Source organism: Chanos chanos, chromosome 5 (genome assembly GCF_902362185.1).
Source record: "Chanos chanos chromosome 5, fChaCha1.1, whole genome shotgun sequence".
Taxonomy (NCBI): Eukaryota; Metazoa; Chordata; class Actinopteri; order Gonorynchiformes; family Chanidae; genus Chanos; species Chanos chanos.
The window spans coordinates 2,217,198-2,234,483 of record NC_044499.1 but is presented as its reverse complement, the minus strand read 5'-3'; the positions used below and the strand labels follow the sequence as shown (position 1 = coordinate 2,234,483).

The following is a 17,286-nucleotide window of genomic DNA, read 5'->3' as shown; positions in this document are numbered from 1 at the left end:
TGTTAAACCTATGCGGACGACGAGGGTTCTGTGGATGCTGGTGCAGCTAGCACAAGCTAGAACACACACTACAAAGACACGGATATTAAACGTTTTGTCCAGCCACAATTTAACCACAGCTCGGCGAGGTCTAGGGTGTTTAACAGCCCGTGTTATTGCTAATGATTTAAAATGTTTGTTCACACAGCAAGTCTTTTTGTCTGTGCCTATTGGAAAAGTAATAAACACAATGACATGGAATTCTGAAATTATTTGTCTTCCATTTTTCCTCCGTGCCGTAAAGTAACAAAAATTCCCTGCTCTTTTAAAAAATATATATTTGGAGGTAAGCAATGCCACTTCTATAGAATTTGCCTATTTATAATGGAAATCGAATGTCTACATTAAACAAATGTTAAGATCTGTATCGGATTGCATCGGATCGAGTCGCGCAAATCGAGTTTCACCGAATCGTTTAGTATTAAATTGTATAGTCCCTGAATCGTAGCTCGTATGTATAGATACGTATCGTATCGGATCGTCTTATAATGGGGAGATGCACATCCCTATATATGCATATTATGTATATGTGTCTGTGCCTATATACTGAAACCGGGTTATTGACCCAACAGTAACCTTTTCAGATTCCTTAAATTGGTTTCCTCCATATCACTGAAATCACTGAGGTCATTCAGAAGTTCTCTCCCTGTAGCAATGAGATCTGCCATTTTAGCTGGAAGCATACAGAATACAATTTATTGACAACAACAACACACAAACAGCATAACTCAGACGTGCCTATATCTTTGTATGTATCTGTAAACTACTTGGGGCTCCCTATGTCGACATATGATCATACCAATGTTTTCTAAAGAGCATTTTTAATGAAGTTAAAAGCATATTTGAAAAGGAATCCACACAATAACACACAGACGTATAAAACATGTTGTCATGGTTAAAGAGGCTGGATGCATGCGCAGGTCTGTTTCAGTTTATTTAAACAGAACATAGGACATGAAACAAAAGACTTCTAGGAAATTACTCGTTCGCAGATTCAGGATTTAGGCAGACATAAACTAACGCTACACGGGAAAAACACAATTCCACTCCAAGAACAGGGGAGTGTTCCTGCGTGGTTAGTGACTAACTCAGTTAAGTTAACTCAGAGTAAGTAGCGAACGTCCTAACAGAAGAGCCCTATGGCTTTGTTTTGCTAAGAGAATTAAGCAATGGGGCTCTTCCAGTAGGAAGTTTACTACTTACTGAGTTAACCAGAAGTTACCTGGATAAAGCAGTTACCTCGCTCCGTAGAACAGCCCTCTGCTGGCATTGTGCTCTTGTTGTGGGGCACAAAGGGTTAAATTGCTCACCTTGGCTAATTAGAAAGGTTCGTGTGGAGACAAGGAGTTCAGGTTTTTGGGAAAGTTTAAGTAGAAGGGTTTGGACGAATTTTTTCTTAGTGCATTTCCCATAACTCTATGCTTTTTAAATACTACGCTGACCATTTGAATTAACATTTAAAGGAATAGTCTGTAATTTCTCTGAGATCGCATGTAGTAACAGCTACCGAAACGTTACCTATTCCCTTATATAGCTAACATTACCGGCTTGCCTTTTCTGCTTTCTCGCTTTTTAGTTGTTATTTCCTCCATTTGTTCACTTAGACGGAGTATTAGGGCCACATTGTGGGGGGGGGGGGGGGGGGTCTGGTATTTCGAGAATAAGGTCCTAATGTGACGAGAGTAACGTCGTAATTTAATGAGAATAAAGTCATGATATTTCAAGGAAAAAAGTCAATACTACGAGGATAAAGTCAAAATTTTGCCAGAGAAAAAATATAATATTACAAGACAAAAAACGTAAGATTTTGAGCAAAAAAAAAAAAAAAAACACATAATTTTAAGGAAAATATATTACCAGCAACCAGCAGAACTGACGAGAGGACAGACAGTGGCAGCCTGAGTCTGCTTCTGGAAACTGCTGTTTGTGTCATGATAAGCGGTGCTGATGTACCAGAGGAGGATGTGACAGCCTCAGTCAGCCTTAGGACCAACAAGATCACCATTTATAACAAAAGACGAATAGCACTCTTACTGATAAATGTGATCTAGCAGAAGTAAATGGCAACTATTAACCATATATGCTGTCTATATTGCTTGTAACTGAAATAAATTCAACATCTGTTACTTTTACATAAATCGTATGGCCATTGGCCCTTTTTGACACTTACACTTATCGGTCCATAAGTATTGGCCTCCTCAAATCGGCTTTGCTAATATCACTACCTGGTTCTTCTGAACTCGGATTATTGTGTTATGTGATGTCTGAACGAGGGCAGGCCAGTATGGCCTGGATAGGAAGGTGTCTGCATCCAGACCCAGACCACAGTCTGCCTATTAGTGACCTCAGGTTTAGTGAATTCATTAGTCTGTGTTTAAAAGCCATGTCTCACCCATTCAGCCCATGCCCGATTATCTTGTCAGTTTTTGGAAGGTTCTCTCACGGTTTCATGAATGCTCTGATTTTTTGCTCATGTTTTTGATTACTGCCTGTTACCTGGATTTCTGTTATTGTCAAGTCCTTTTTGGTTTTTGGTGAATTCTCTGGACTGTGTTTTCTGACCTTTGCCCTTTTGTGTTCCTCTGATTTTGGACGGATCTCTGGTTATTGAACTATTTCCTGGTTTTGGACACGTTTTTTGCCTGTACCCCTATTTGTCTTTTGTCTGATCACCTGTGTGACTCTGGATTTCCCTTTTATAACTGCAAACACTGCCAACTGTTTTCTGAATTTTTGATCATTGAAATCACCTTTTAAAAAGAATCTCTCAGGAGTATGCTTCTGGGTCCAAACATCGTATCCCAGGCCTCACAGGCCGTGACACATATTTGGAGGTCCCACCAAGATATACTTCTTCTGACATTAGCATTAATTCACTCAATTTATTTTTACCATTAGGATTATTACAGTTGTCTGGAGTATCTCGCTGTGACATATTTGGAGGTCCCGCTGAGATATTTCCTCTGGCACACTAGTTTTAATTCTCTCTAGTTATAGCATTATCCGCCCCATCATACCTTCAGTCCCTAATAACTCCGTATACCCCTGCTAGAACCCTCACTTCGGGAACCTGGCAGCCGTTCCTCCCGACCACGCCTCTTCTCTGCCATTGCCCTGCGGAGGTGGAATGACCTCCCTCATGCAGTTAGGACTGTGGAATCGCTTGCGATCTTCCGCAGGAAACTGAAAACCCACCTCTTCAGAACCCACCTGTCCCCCACTGCCTAACTTCCCTTTCTTTACAAAAAAAACAAAAACAAAAACTTTGTCTTGTATCTGTGTCTGTCATTCACTGTCAAAGTATTCCAGGGGCGCAATACGAAGGGTAAATTAAAGCTTAGTCTTATAATGATCTCTGCTTTTGAGGTAATAGGATCTGACTGATGCATTTATTGTAAGTTGCTTTGGCTAAAAGCATCTGCTAAATACCAAACTGTAAATTGTAAATAGCATTACAGTTGTTACAACTGCCTTGAGTATCTTGCTGACATATCTTGAGGTCAGTCCTTTTGTGGGACAGCCCCACAACAACATATTTGGAAGGTTTTCTGTTATAGTAGGTGTATTTCTGTGAAATAATTTGTAGCATCGTGCACACTAGCACACCAGGAATTGAGGGTAGGCACATACAATCACACACAGATTAGACCATGTCTGCCCCAGCATCACCAAAACTCTGCCCCTACCACTCAGGCCTTTGGAGAGTACCTGGAGAGAACACTGATGATGGATTTAATAAATATCCTGCAGCCTGACCCAGCCCTCCGCTCTCTCTGTCCACACAGACCTACTCCCATGAGACCTGGAGGATATCACATGTGGACAAACACGTTTGTGCCCTGGCCGAACTCACACGCACCCTTACCCACTGGCTGCTGAAGACTTTCAGCATGGCTGAGTCCCATAACATGGAACTAAGTAAATGTCAGGCACAACTGTTCCAGCTACAGGAGGATATTCTAAGGGAACAGCAGACAAAGGACAAAAATGAGGATCTACAAGACCTCATTGCAGAACTGGACTTAAAACAGTAGCTCCAATCTGCTGACCAAGGACTGACTCAGTCCAGAGAGGAGCTCCGCTCGCTCCACCTCCAGTTCAGGCAGAACTGGAAAGTGTCAAAAGGCAAAAAGCCCTTGTCGAGGACACTGAACACAAACTTTTACAAAAGCTACAGAGAGGCCGTGTATGCCTCTATTTAGTCTCAACTGAGAATCCAGGAGGAAGAACTGATGCCGTTGAGAAAGAGGACAGAAGGACAACGCACCTTCCTGGAGCCTGAGCTCAGCCCTGCATTTTCCACAGAGCAACTGGACTAGGCACCTAATATGGGAGAACCCACATGCCAAGTCTCCTCTGAAGGAGGAGTGCCAGGTGACACCAGCTGAGGGCGCCAAGAATGGGGCTTCACACTAGCATCCAGCAGGATTCCCCAGAGCCCCATCACCTCTCTCCAGGACCAACAGCCCTTTCTGGGCACTGCAGTGCTGAACTCCAATTCCCAGGGTGCATTTCCACAGAAACAAGCCTCCAGGTGGAAAGACCAGATGTCATAGCCAACACAGTGGCTAACATTGAAGCAACTGACCCCCTTAAGGAGGGCTACCTTGTGGACTCAGATCTCAAGTTGGTTGCTTATCATGCTTCTTTCCTGTGGCTGAGGATAGATGAAGATAATATCAGCCTGTTGATACAATCCCTGACATTAGGGATCTGTCAACTACCTCAACAATTAACAGCCCACATTTGCTGAACTGTGTTAAGCTCTCCGAAACAAACACCACCCTCATACCAACTTCCTGAGCACAGCAAGAATGTTGGCAGAAGGAAAACAAGGACGCTATGAGAACCCAAGGGATTACCTAGATGCCCTTGTCAACATGTAACAGCAGGATCACTGCCCCCATGATTATGAGCAGAATCTTTATTGGCTTTATTGGCAAGTAGGTATTGAAGTATTACATATATGTTTGGCATTCCTTTGAACTAGCTTTAGCAGGCTACACAATTTATGTCACAACAGCAAAGTTCAAAAATGGTTAATGAAACGAGAGAGGATGAATCAAAACTTAGTCATATCGGCTGAAACCCCTGAGGCGTTTACAAGAAGTGACATGCTGGAAGGCACTACGTCAGTCATTGTCCAAAGCAGTTTTCCACTTCACAGTTCAGTAGAGTTTACAATACAATTGATGCTTGTCACAGAGAAACATAGATAGCTGAGAAACAGAGATAATACAAAGACAGGTGAAAGAAAGAGACAGCACAAATATAATCACAACCACAAAAAACTCATATAGGGCATCAATATAAAGTATAAAAAATTACTTCAATTTCTGTCATTTCAGATTTTTCACAAATTTTTGGCTGACAGCAAGTGTTGCTCTGAATATTTAATGTTTCCAAAATATTGAAACAGATAAATAAATTTGATAAATAAAATTGACACACACACACACACACACACATAAGTATTACCTGTTGATGAATAGAATTCATCTCCAGCTGATCTTAGAGTACCACTGCACAATAAGAATAAGAATAATCCCAGAGCCTTGGTCTCCATTCTTTGACTGGTTGGATTCCACTGGTTCCTCAAATACTGCCAACCTCACCTAATGTCTGTTCACTGTAAGAGAACTTTGCTTTACCTGTGTCTCCGTTTAGGTAAAGCGTGTGGCAGCGTGTGTGATGTCATTGAGTAACACCTTTTCCTTTCATTCTGTTGCTTTCATTTATGAAAAAGTGAAACAAGAAATGAATTAAGTATGAGGCAGTTGTCACGGCTCTCAGTGTGAGCTGTGGGTAACCTCTTCACAGCCATTCCACAGACGCTGCACACGAGGAGATGCGGTCTTTGTTGCTAGGACACTTGTTTGCCAGGTAATTCCACGCTAACGTTACAAAGACAGTGTATTGGATGCCCTTTAATTCCTACCAAGCATTTTTCTCACATGTGTTTAGCTCTGTCTGTTTGCTGTGACAGTATCCGTCCTGATTATAGGAGCACAACTCTGACCACTATCCAGATAAACCGAATAAAAGCATTTAATCTGTGTAAATGGCTACCAACGTTGTCCTCTAGAACCGGAGTTTTCAATCTTTTTGGACATGCACCCCCTTGCTTTGCCTAGGTTTGAACTCACACCCCCCCTCCCCCTCCTTCTTCATTGTACTTGCCAGTTTGCGCCTAAAAATCTCCTAATTTTGCATTTCACGCAGATTTTTTCTGAGACAGGCACAATCACAAAGACAAAATCAGGAGGCTGTTTTACTTACGATTGGTGAGAGTGCAGATGTGACTTGGAATTGCAAAAATGCATATTAGGCAGATGAAAACAGTGTATAAAAGAACATAAATCATTAAAATTATATAGCAGATCTAGAGATGACCGGATGCTGAATGAAAAGATTTAGTCATAACCGTAAACACTGTCAAAACATACTTTAGAAAGCCCATTTAACAGAGGGTGTAGTTTAACTACTGTCAGGAAGGACAACGGTGCTGGACACAACTGCAGTGAGCTGAAGTTTTTTTAATGACACATAAACAAACAGAAAGAGGCTCAACTCAAACAGGGTTAACAGGGGACTAAAGACAGTGCAAAAACGGGTTAACAGACAACCAAACAAAACTTGGAACAATGACCACTGGAAACACGAGACGGCTCAGTAAACACATGGAAGGTGTAGACTTCGCACTGACTGGTCCGGCAGAGGGGTTTAAATAGTGAGAAGCATCATCGGGAACTAAAGTGAGGGCAGGTGTGCAGAAGGAGAGTGATCAGACCAGTGATTAGTAAACCGGCGACGCTGAGCGCGGAATGGCTGAAACCGGCGAGGGAGGAGGCGAGATTGTTAAAACTACAATGCCAAATGCTGCGGCCAAAACCTGGTTATCTGTACCAACGGTCTGGTGATGCTACTCTGACCTTGTGACGGATCAGCTCTCCGTCACGTATGGACTGTTTGCAGGCACGAACTGCTCATATACATTCACTGCACAAACATACACATTCACCGCATAACACGGACTGAGTGCAAGTTAAATATTTATTGATTGTTGTTATTGTGATTTTGTTGTGTGTGTGTGGTGTCCAACGTCTTCGTTTATTGATCTGTAAATAATAGAGAAAAGAGACTAACGTTAGCATTCTATAACATTTCCGATTAAATTGGCCAACGAATCCATTTGCATATTCCACTATCCTCAAATTACCGTTAAAAATGTTACGTAAGGTTATGTTGTCTATGTGTAAATGTTGATTATTGATTGTTAATTGTAAGAGCTGTCGCCTACCTGTGTGACGCTCCCCGGAAGTGAGATTTGCGGCAGTGACGTTAAGGAAACCGGTACGTCACAGCCTCAGGTATTTTGAAAGAAAAGTCCCGCGAACTTCACAGGAGGTCTGCTTGCGTCACATCCTGTGTTAAACTATAAAGTAATAATAATAATAATAATAATATTTATTTAGAGCCCAATATCACTATTTATAGTCTCAAAGGGCTTTACATGTCTATAACAAAATCAAATCAAAATTATATCATGCATAGGTTCAAGAAAATAGATAAGTCTCTGGTTTTGTTTTAAAGGTGTTGAGAGAGTTTGCCTCTCTAACTTCTTTAGGTAAACCATTCCAGAGAAAGGGAGAGCGGTAGGTAAAGGCTCGCTTGCCAGCGGACCTCTTTTTAACTCTTGGAATGACTAATAATTTTTAGCAGGTAGGGGATCAAGGAGGCAAGAAGCTGGTTTAGCAGAGTGCACCAATTTGGACAGCGTGTCTTGAGAGAGAGGGTTAAATTGAGTTAAAGGGTGCACATCAAAAGCTCTCCATTTTGTTTCAGACGGGGTGGGATGTGGCTGGTTGGTTGGTATGTATTTAGTGAGAGGGAAAATTATTGAAAAGTCTTGCAGAATTTATGTCTTGTTTTCTGGCAAGAACGGTGTAAATAGTGTAAATACGTTATTATTTTGGTTTTTTTTTTTTACTGCTTATTATTGGCACAAAAATAAATTCACCGGGTGTTCGGCCACAAACCACAATCTGGACTCCTGCTGCCTCCTTGCCTAAGACGACTCCGTCCCAGACCTGGCGAAGGTTATAGGGATTTGGCTCTGAGAACATTAAAAAGGTCAGATGAGAAAACTGGATGAAGGGGCAGAGAGGTATGATGGCGTCTTCGGCGGCAGCCGTGACCTAAAGGGTTAGCGAGGCAGGCCTGGGACCGAAAGGTCACCAGTTCAATCCCCTGGACCGGCAGGAAAAATATGGCTGGGGGGAGTGAACATCCAGCACTTTCCTCTCCCTCAGCATCCACGGCCCTTGAGCAAGGCACTTCACCCCCAGGGTGCTGCAGCTGTGTGGCTGCTCTGGGTATGTGTGTGCTCCCTACCTCCAAATGTGTATGTGCACTCATTGCTCACTACTCTTGGTGTGTGTGTTCACTGCTTTGATGGGTTAAAGTGCCGAATTTCACACTGATGCTGGTTCTGCAGTGTCATAAAAGTAAACAGAATTCCCAATGTCAAATGGCCTCAGCATGTATCAGTTTACAGGGAAATCAAGTTGATGCACGAGTTGTGCCTCCCCCCCCCCCCCCACGGTCTTTCCATGTTACCGAGACTATCCTTAAGTAACTTAGGTAGCCGTGTGTTTAACTGTGAGCCAGTGGTAAAGTCTGACCTGGAGATGGGGCACTACTTCTGTCTTCGACCTAAACAGACCTGATGTGTCAGTGTTTGTGTGAGCTCATTGTAAAAGTCAGCTTCATAAAATTATTAGATGTCAACATCAACAGACTCCAACTCCACATCTTTGTTGATTTCTCTTTCAAAGTTTATTGACATTGTTATGAACTTGACGATTATTGAATCATTCCATAATCTTCAAATTAATTATAGACAGGCATCATGAGGTAAAAGAGTATTGCCATTTCTCTAAGAACTCTAGCAGTTCTCTTCTAAGACAGTTCTGGCCTTCATCACAAGAGGTACATCCTTGACATAAAATCATTTAAAAACAACAAAACATAAACAAAAATTCTTTAAAAATATTAGATTTTGCAATATAGACTTTCCTCAGTTTGATTTCAGTGATAGTGTTTACAAAAAGAGAAAATCTCACATGTATGGGAGGAGCTGGGTGCTTGGCAGGTGTGAATGAGCTTATGGTTCAGTTAATGGTGGCTGATAGTTCTCCAGGTAGATGTCAGTTTTATCTGGCATAACTCCTGCTCATGCCTGTGCTTTCACTGAGTTAATATGAGTAAAAAAATTCAGGAGTGTCTTATTTTCCATGTAAAGAGGAACAAAAAGAATAAAAATTACAAATAAAATTAAAAATGAAAATCAGAAAAACTGTTTTCTTTTTGATTTCAGTTTAGCTCAAACCAAAAGAGACTTGAGAGATGTTCATGTTTTGGTTAAACCATGGGTGGTGTAGTCATCTAAATGTTCAGGTCCAGCTGCAACACCTACATGCTGCAGGAACACAGTAAAGTCATACCACAGTCACTGCAGGGACACAGTAAAGTCAAACCATAGTCACTGCAGGGACACAGTAAAGTCATACCATAGTCACTGCAGGGACACAGTAAAGTCATACCACAGTCACTGCAGGAACACAGTAAAGTCATACCACAGTCACTGCAGGGACACAGTAAAGTCAAACCATAGTCACTGCAGGGACACAGTAAAGTCATACCATAGTCACTGCAGGGACACAGTAAAGTCATACCACAGTCACTGCAGGGACACAGTAAAGTCATACCATAGTCACTGCAGGGACACAGTAAAGTCATACCATAGTCACTGCAGGGACACAGTAAAGTCATACCACAGTCACTGCAGGGACACAGTAAAGTCATACCATAGTCACTGCAGGGACACAGTAAAGTCATACCATAGTCACTGCAGGGACACAGTAAAGTCATACCATAGTCACTGCAGGGACGCAGTAAAGTCATACCACAGTCACTGCAGGGACGCAGTAAAGTCATACCACAGTCACTGCAGGGACACAGTAAAGTCATACCATAGTCACTGCAGGGACGCAGTAAAGTCATACCATAGTCACTGCAGGGACGCAGTAAAGTCATACCACAGTCACTGCAGGGACACAGTAAAGTCATACCATAGTCACTGCAGGGACGCAGTAAAGTCATACCACAGTCACTGCAGGGACACAGTAAAATCATACCATAGTCACTTGCCCATGAAGTCTCTCTACACTTCACTCTGATTCAGATAACGAACACGGTCTCCTGAACTCCTGTCCTCGCTCACGAAACCATTTGGTAGCAACTAAAAAAAGGCATAAAACAAAAACACCAATTAAAATCTCAAGCTGTGAGTTCTCTGGGTAGACTGGGTATATCAGACCATGGTAAGTATGGTCAGTAAGACTGTTGATGTATACAGGGTAAGAATAGTGTTTTGGATGGTAAGTGTAGTCAGTAGAACTGTTAATGTACAGTGTAAGAATAGAGTTACTGGATGGTAAGTTTAGTCAGTAGAACTGTTAATGTATATAGGGTAAGAATAGTGTTATTGGATGGGAAGTATGGTCAGTAGAACTGTTAATGTATAGTGTAAGAATAGTGTTATTGGATGGTAAGTGTAGTCAGTAAGACTGTTGATGTATATAGTGTAAGAATAGTGTTATTGGATGGTAAGTGTAGTCAGTAAGACTGTTGATGTATATAGGGTGAGAATAGTGTTATTGGATGGTAAGTGTAGTCAGTAAGACTGTTGATGTATATAGTGTAAGAATAGTGTTATTGGATGGTAAGTGCAGTCAGTAAGACTGTTGATGTGTAGTGTAAGAACAGTGTAGTTGGACTGACAATGAAAATGTCCAATCATGAATTGGAGAATGAGCATGTTGAAAGCCACGACTGCTGTAAAAATAAATCCCAAACCACAGAATATAGTGAAGTAATGTTTGATTGTCTGCCATCCTCATAAGCTCTGATACATACTCCATTTATTGCCGATGAAAACCGGGCAGCCAGCGTGGAGAGCGTTGTCATCCATCCGTCCGTTCCTTAACAGATTAAACCACAACACAGCTGAGCCCTGAAAAGTCAAAATCAGACAAGAAGCAGAAGATGAGGTTACTCTTATTTTATAGTTAGGGTTATGATTAGCGTGCAGTTAGGGTTGTGATTTGTATATTCGGTGAATAAATATACCATTTTAACCATGTGGAATAGTACTTGTACTGTATCTATCTGTAGTAGTAACAGCTGCAGTAGTAGCTGTGGTGATGACAAAAGATTAAGGATAAGTATTTACCTTCTGTGGTTTCAGTGCAACCCCTACTTCAGGGAAGACTGTAGCGCCTCCCACTTCAACATCACTCAGCTATGGCACACATGATTAGACAGGAAGTGAGGTATAATGCAGAAATTTGATTGGTCAAGACAATATCGGTAGTGTCAAGCAGAAACACAGCCCTTACATAGATCAGCACAGTTGCCATTCTACCTCCACGTATGTCATCATCTGACCACTATGGTGTAAAAAGAATAATTGCATTAATAGTATTTTCATAGTATGTTTTCAAACTTAAAAATAAAACAAATTTTCTCTGAAAATTCTCTCTGAATTTTACCTTTGCATCATAGTGTGGTTCAAAGCGTCCCCCAATACCATAATTTGCTACCTGTAAAATTTTGGCATCTCAAAAATGTGATGATTCTTTGCAAAAAGGAGCTACATTTGAAAAATATGACTATAAAAAAATACTAAACATGTTGCTTTTGTATTGTTCTGAATATGAGATCATACCTGTAGCAGCTCAGAAGACTCCATGTCCAGACCTGTGATGTCAGCAATCCTCTGATTCACACGTCCAATCACAGGATCTTCTTCATCATTCAAGGCAGCACTGAGACACAGAGAGAGTGAATGAAGACAGCATATATATATATGTGTGTGTGTGTGTGTATGCATGTATGTATGTATGTATTTATGTATATATATATTAAATTATGTATTACATATTATATTAGGTAATATATTTTTATGTCATATATTTTGCCTCCATCAGAGTCCTGATATCTTTTAACCAATTTCCGTTAATACAGAGTCTCTAAAATACACAGAGTTACAAAGCTTAGAGTTTAGATCTACGCATAAGCATTGGCACTCAAGTGCTCTGTGCTTTGTTTGTCCTTCCATTGCAAGAATAATAGGTCTGGGGAAAAAAAATAAAAAGTTCGCTGAGGAAAGACACTGAATGACATAGTAGAGGAAGTGGTGCATGACTGACTTCACAATATCTTTTTTTTTTCTGAAGGCACCAGAAGACTTGTGAGCAACTGGACAAAGTATGTTGAGAAGCAGGGAGATAATCCAAAAAAAACATATTCAGTCAATATTGAACAGAAAAGGTGTGGAACGTTCCTGTCACCTTTTTTATCTTCAGTTTATCTGTTTGATTAAAATGTATTGTTTGTATGTATTATTGAACTAGCTGTCGCCAGAACTGGAAGGTTGTGAATTTGGAAAGGATTATGCCCATAAACTGTCATGTTTTTTGGGAATGTAGTTCTTTTTTTGTCCACATGGGGTCCTCAGTCTTAGTTCTGGTTCCTGTTTAGTTCATTATTGTTGTATTGTTTCCACCTGTGTCTTGTTCTGTCTGTCTATTTAAGTCTTCTGTTCTGTTCAGTTCTTTGCTCAGTCTTGAGTTGGTACCCTGTGTGCAATTCCTAATCAAACCTTCTAGTAAGCTCGGTGTGTTTTTGTGTGTTTTCTTGGATTGTCCCCTGTTGCTGAACCTCTGTTTTTTTGGACTAAGATTCTGCCTGCCGTCTTCTCTGGATTTGATGCTGGATATCTCTGCTTACTGGTTTTGATTTCTGCCTGGAATGATTTACTGATTTTTGCCTGACTCCCTAGGATACCTCTGCCCAGATTTGCCTATTAAAAGGAACCACCTTACTGAATCATTTTTGCCTTGCTCTCTGCTTCCAGGTCTTCCACTTGGTCGCACAAGAGTAAAGCCCTGGGCTTCCATGCCAGAGCCCCAGGTTCAACTCCCAGGTTAATCGTCACATGAACCAACATCATTTAACAAAGATTCAAACCCAAACCTTTTTGACACACGCCTTTCTGTGATTCTATCGCCAGCTTCAGAAGTGACCCCAGACCTTGTAAGCTTGGTCAGAAAAGATGGACAAATGTTAAAATAGCAACTGAAAATTACATTAGAGATTTTAAGTCTCATTTCATCAAATTCAGATATTCAACTAAGCCTACCTTTGGTCTTGAAAGTGATTTCAGTATCTCTATTTCCTTTTCAGATAAGACGTCATAATATCTTATAATTGGTGGATTGTCAGACTCCTCTTCCTCCTTTACTGGGGCATATATCAGTCTGGGATTCCCTCCACCAGTGCTGTATCTGCAGTACAGCGCCCTCTGTCTTTTGGGAGTCTGGCAGTCAAAGACATTCTTGATTACAATATGTGTACTATTGGCTTTATATTTTAAAAAAATGTTATAACAACCTGATAATTCACCAGTGTTTTCCTGACTTTGTCATACACATAGGCTTTCAAACTTGCCTTTTTGATATCTTCACCCCTGCACAGGGCCTCATAGGAGCTGACGATAGGGTCTGTAAGTGTAAACATGTTTGGGGATGGGATATGTCCTCTGAGTTCCTTAAGGAGTTTATAGTGTTTCAGTACATATCGTACCTGTTCATCAGTGGGATCTGAGGAAATAATGTATCAGATGAATTATTCTCTGGCAATTTAAAGTCTTCTCCTTCAGGTCTGCAAGTTCAAATGTGAGAGAACCTACCTAGTCTAAGCTCATGTCTGAGATAACCCACCAAGTTTAAGCTCATATCTGAGATAACCCACCATGTTTAAGCTCATATGTGAGATAACCCACCAAGTTTAAGCTCATATCTGAGATAACCCACCAAGTTTAAGGAGCTGTTCAGTGAAGAAAACTGCCAGAGGTAGTTGTCCAAACTTATAGGATGAGGAGCTAAGGACTGTCAACACATCCTTGAAGGAAACCTCTGATGTTACACCACGTTTTTTCTGCTTCAGACTCTCATAGGCCCACAGAAAAGCATGTTGAAATTTCTCATATTCATAAGCAACTCTAGCCAAATGATAAGCTTCATCTGGGTTCAGAGGAGATGGTTTTCCTGTGCAAGAGTCATAGAACAGCATTCATATGTGTCCACATAAATCGTCATGTTTTCCATCTCCAGATTTGTCAGATAACAAATAGAAATCATGAGATGTTACACTGTGAATAGGCTGTATCATATACATTTTTTAGCTGAGATAACAGACTTTAAAGGTTTGCTAATGAAGGACTACAGTCTCTATCTGGGTAAGAGCATCTAATTAACCACAGAGCCGTAGAAACGGTATCAAAGACTGACCTGTTAGAGTGCCTTTAGTGATGTTCTCTGGGGGAAGCAAGTATATTTCCTGTAATCTGATGAGACCCAGTGCAGCTCCATCCAAATCCTCCTGATCTGGGAGCTCTAACAATTCTGAGTCCAGCTGTTCTATGTAGTCTGCTCTCACAAAGTGAATCAAAGAAGACACAACAGGGCCTGATTACTTAAAACATTAAACATATGTGGATTTTGACTCCATGCAAAACCCCTGACACATCTCCATAACTAGTCAAACCAGTCCAGAGGTCATTTTATTATGTAGGAAAACAAGTTTAACATTCAATTGATGTTGGGTTATCTCTACTGAGCAACAGGCAAATGACAGGCAGTGAGGCATTCTGTAGCCATTTAATGCATCACATAGAATACAGTTTGGAATTTTAACTTGAGTAAATCTGAAATTATCAGTCTTATTTATCTTTAAATCTGCTCAGTCGATCAACATTCTCGTTCAGGCACTGTCCTTGGTTCCTCCATTAAATGTGATCACCTATTTTCAGATACATTTCCTATGATGTTTTCTGAAGCTAGGAAAAATAATTCCTTTTACAGTTTTAAAACATGCCCTCAGTAAAACATGCTGTCAGTTCTGCTCCAGTGTCAAACACTTAGGAGGTAAATGTCTTACCCTCATAAGAGCTCTGCATAGTGACTTGTATGATGGATTTCCAAGCAACCCTTAGTCGGCGCATGAGTTTGTAAGCTGCCACGGGATCTTTCACAAGATTTTCATCATCCTCTGGAAAGTCCTCGGAGAGTAAATCAAGGATTAGAAGAACTCTGCAGTGACCAAAGAAGTATGTTAATGACCTTTTATATTGTTTTTTTAGTCCTCAGGAAAGATGCAGTTGAGACACAGATCATGGGTTAGTCTCTGACCCTGACAGTGAGAACTGGGCTATTTACTGGATTATTTCATATACAAGAGTGGATAATGCACATGGGTAGATTATGTACAGCAGTAGATTATGCACTGTCATAGATTATGTGCTGGTTTAGATTACATGCAGAAGTTTATTATGCACCATATTACACTATTCACCAAAGCTGATTATGACTTAGATTAGATTATGTACTAGATTAGATTGGGTGCCGGTACAGGCTATGTACTGGAGTTGATTATGTATGGCAGTAGATTGTTTTGAGAGAGTGCCTGAATAGTGTTTCTGATTATTCAATATGTCACATCATTTAAATATAATAGTAGAGATGACCGCTGTGATGCAAAAAAAAAACTTATCCTCATTATCTTCATGATATATGATTAGGGAAATAAGATCAGGTTCTGTTACAATATGTTTTGTAACCACTAACCATTTATTGTTGGATTTTTAATTGGATTTAAAAAAAAATACATTTTTGGCATTTTTGTGTAGCTATGGTACTTAAAATGTTCATAATTTTGTTAATTCTCTGTTTCATTAATATATTTTTTCCTGCCAAACCCTGACGCTAGTTCTTTCAGCATGTGTTGTCTGCTTCTGATAACTGCACTCATGACTTATTGCATGAAGGCTACATTGTCTAATTTGCTGTAGCTAGCATATAGGCTGAGTTTACATGTCCACTGATAAGTATAGGTAAGAAGTATTCAGTTATTATTAAAAAAACACTCAGTTCTCTCATATGAGTATTTAAGTCTCTCGCTGTGGAATTAAAAGTCACTGGACTTCATAAAGAGTCTTAAAACCCAGCGTTAGCAGAATTGAGACTCTGTGTGTTTATCGGTTCACCCATTTTACAAGAAGATCACTGTAGGTCTGAGAATGCCTATTTTACAGTCAGACCACTGTAGGGCTGAGAATGCTTGTTTTACAATCAGACCACTGTAGGGCTGAGAATGCCTATTTTACACGCAGATCACTGTAGGTCTGAGAATGCCTATTTTACAAACAGATCACTGTAGGTCTGAGAATGCCTATTTTACAGTCAGACCACTGTAGGTCTGAGAATGCTTGTTTTACAATCAGACCACTGTAGGGCTGAGAATGCTTGTTTTACAATCAGACCACTGTAGGTCTGAGAATGCCTATTTTACAGTCAGACCACTGTAGGGCTGAGAATGCTTGTTTTACAATCAGACCACTGTAGGGCTGAGAATGCCTATTTTACACGCAGATCACTGTAGGTCTGAGAATGCCTATTTTACAATCAGATCACTGTAGGTCTGAGAATGCCTATTTTACAATCAGATCACTGTAGGTCTGAGAATGCCTATTTTACACACAGATCACTGTAGGTCTGAGAATGCCTATTTTACAGTCAGACCACTGTAGGTCTGAGAATGCTTGTTTTACAATCAGATCACTGTAGGTCTGAGAATACTTGTTTTACAATCAGATCACTGTAGGTCTGAGAATGCCTATTTTACAGTCAGATCACTGTAGGTCTGAGAATGCTTGTTTCGTGGTTGTGGAACAACTCAAACTACAACTGCCAGGATGGATGTGGCAACTTTAACATGGGTCTGGCATGATGTTAGGATGAAAGTGAAACATCATTTCCATTGACACCTCCTCTTCAAAATTGCACAAGTTACATTAAACAGCTTAAACAGCAGTAATGTATTTTGGTTTCATTTTTACAAGTACTAAACATTAGCTAATATGAGGCTAACATTTAAAAACATTTTTATATGCATTGAATATTGCTCTCGCATTCTGTCCTACATTATTTTGCCGTTTTCTGGTATTTAGTGTAAAGAAGTGAATGTCAGTTGGCAAGAACTGATATTGATATTAACAAAAACAATACTTTTCATTGCACTTCTCAGAGTTGTTTTCATTATTAGTATGTTACACGGCAACCA

At 40.4% G+C, this 17,286-nt stretch overlaps 1 protein-coding gene across 1 annotated transcript; it reads right to left on the bottom strand.

Moving 5' to 3' along the window:
• Positions 1-10,271: 10,271 nt before the first annotated feature.
• LOC115811262 (prolyl 4-hydroxylase subunit alpha-2-like) lies at positions 10,272-15,124 on the bottom strand. Its single transcript, XM_030773386.1, has 12 exons — positions 15,106-15,124; positions 14,457-14,594; positions 13,980-14,213; positions 13,615-13,766; positions 13,307-13,483; positions 12,112-12,134; positions 11,831-11,930; positions 11,609-11,705; positions 11,502-11,527; positions 11,336-11,404; positions 11,020-11,116; positions 10,272-10,342 (listed from the first exon to the last, which is right to left on the bottom strand). The coding sequence occupies exons 1-12, from the start codon at positions 15,122-15,124 to the stop codon at positions 10,272-10,274; spliced, it is 1,203 nt and encodes a 400-aa protein (XP_030629246.1).
• Positions 15,125-17,286: the final 2,162 nt, after the last annotated feature.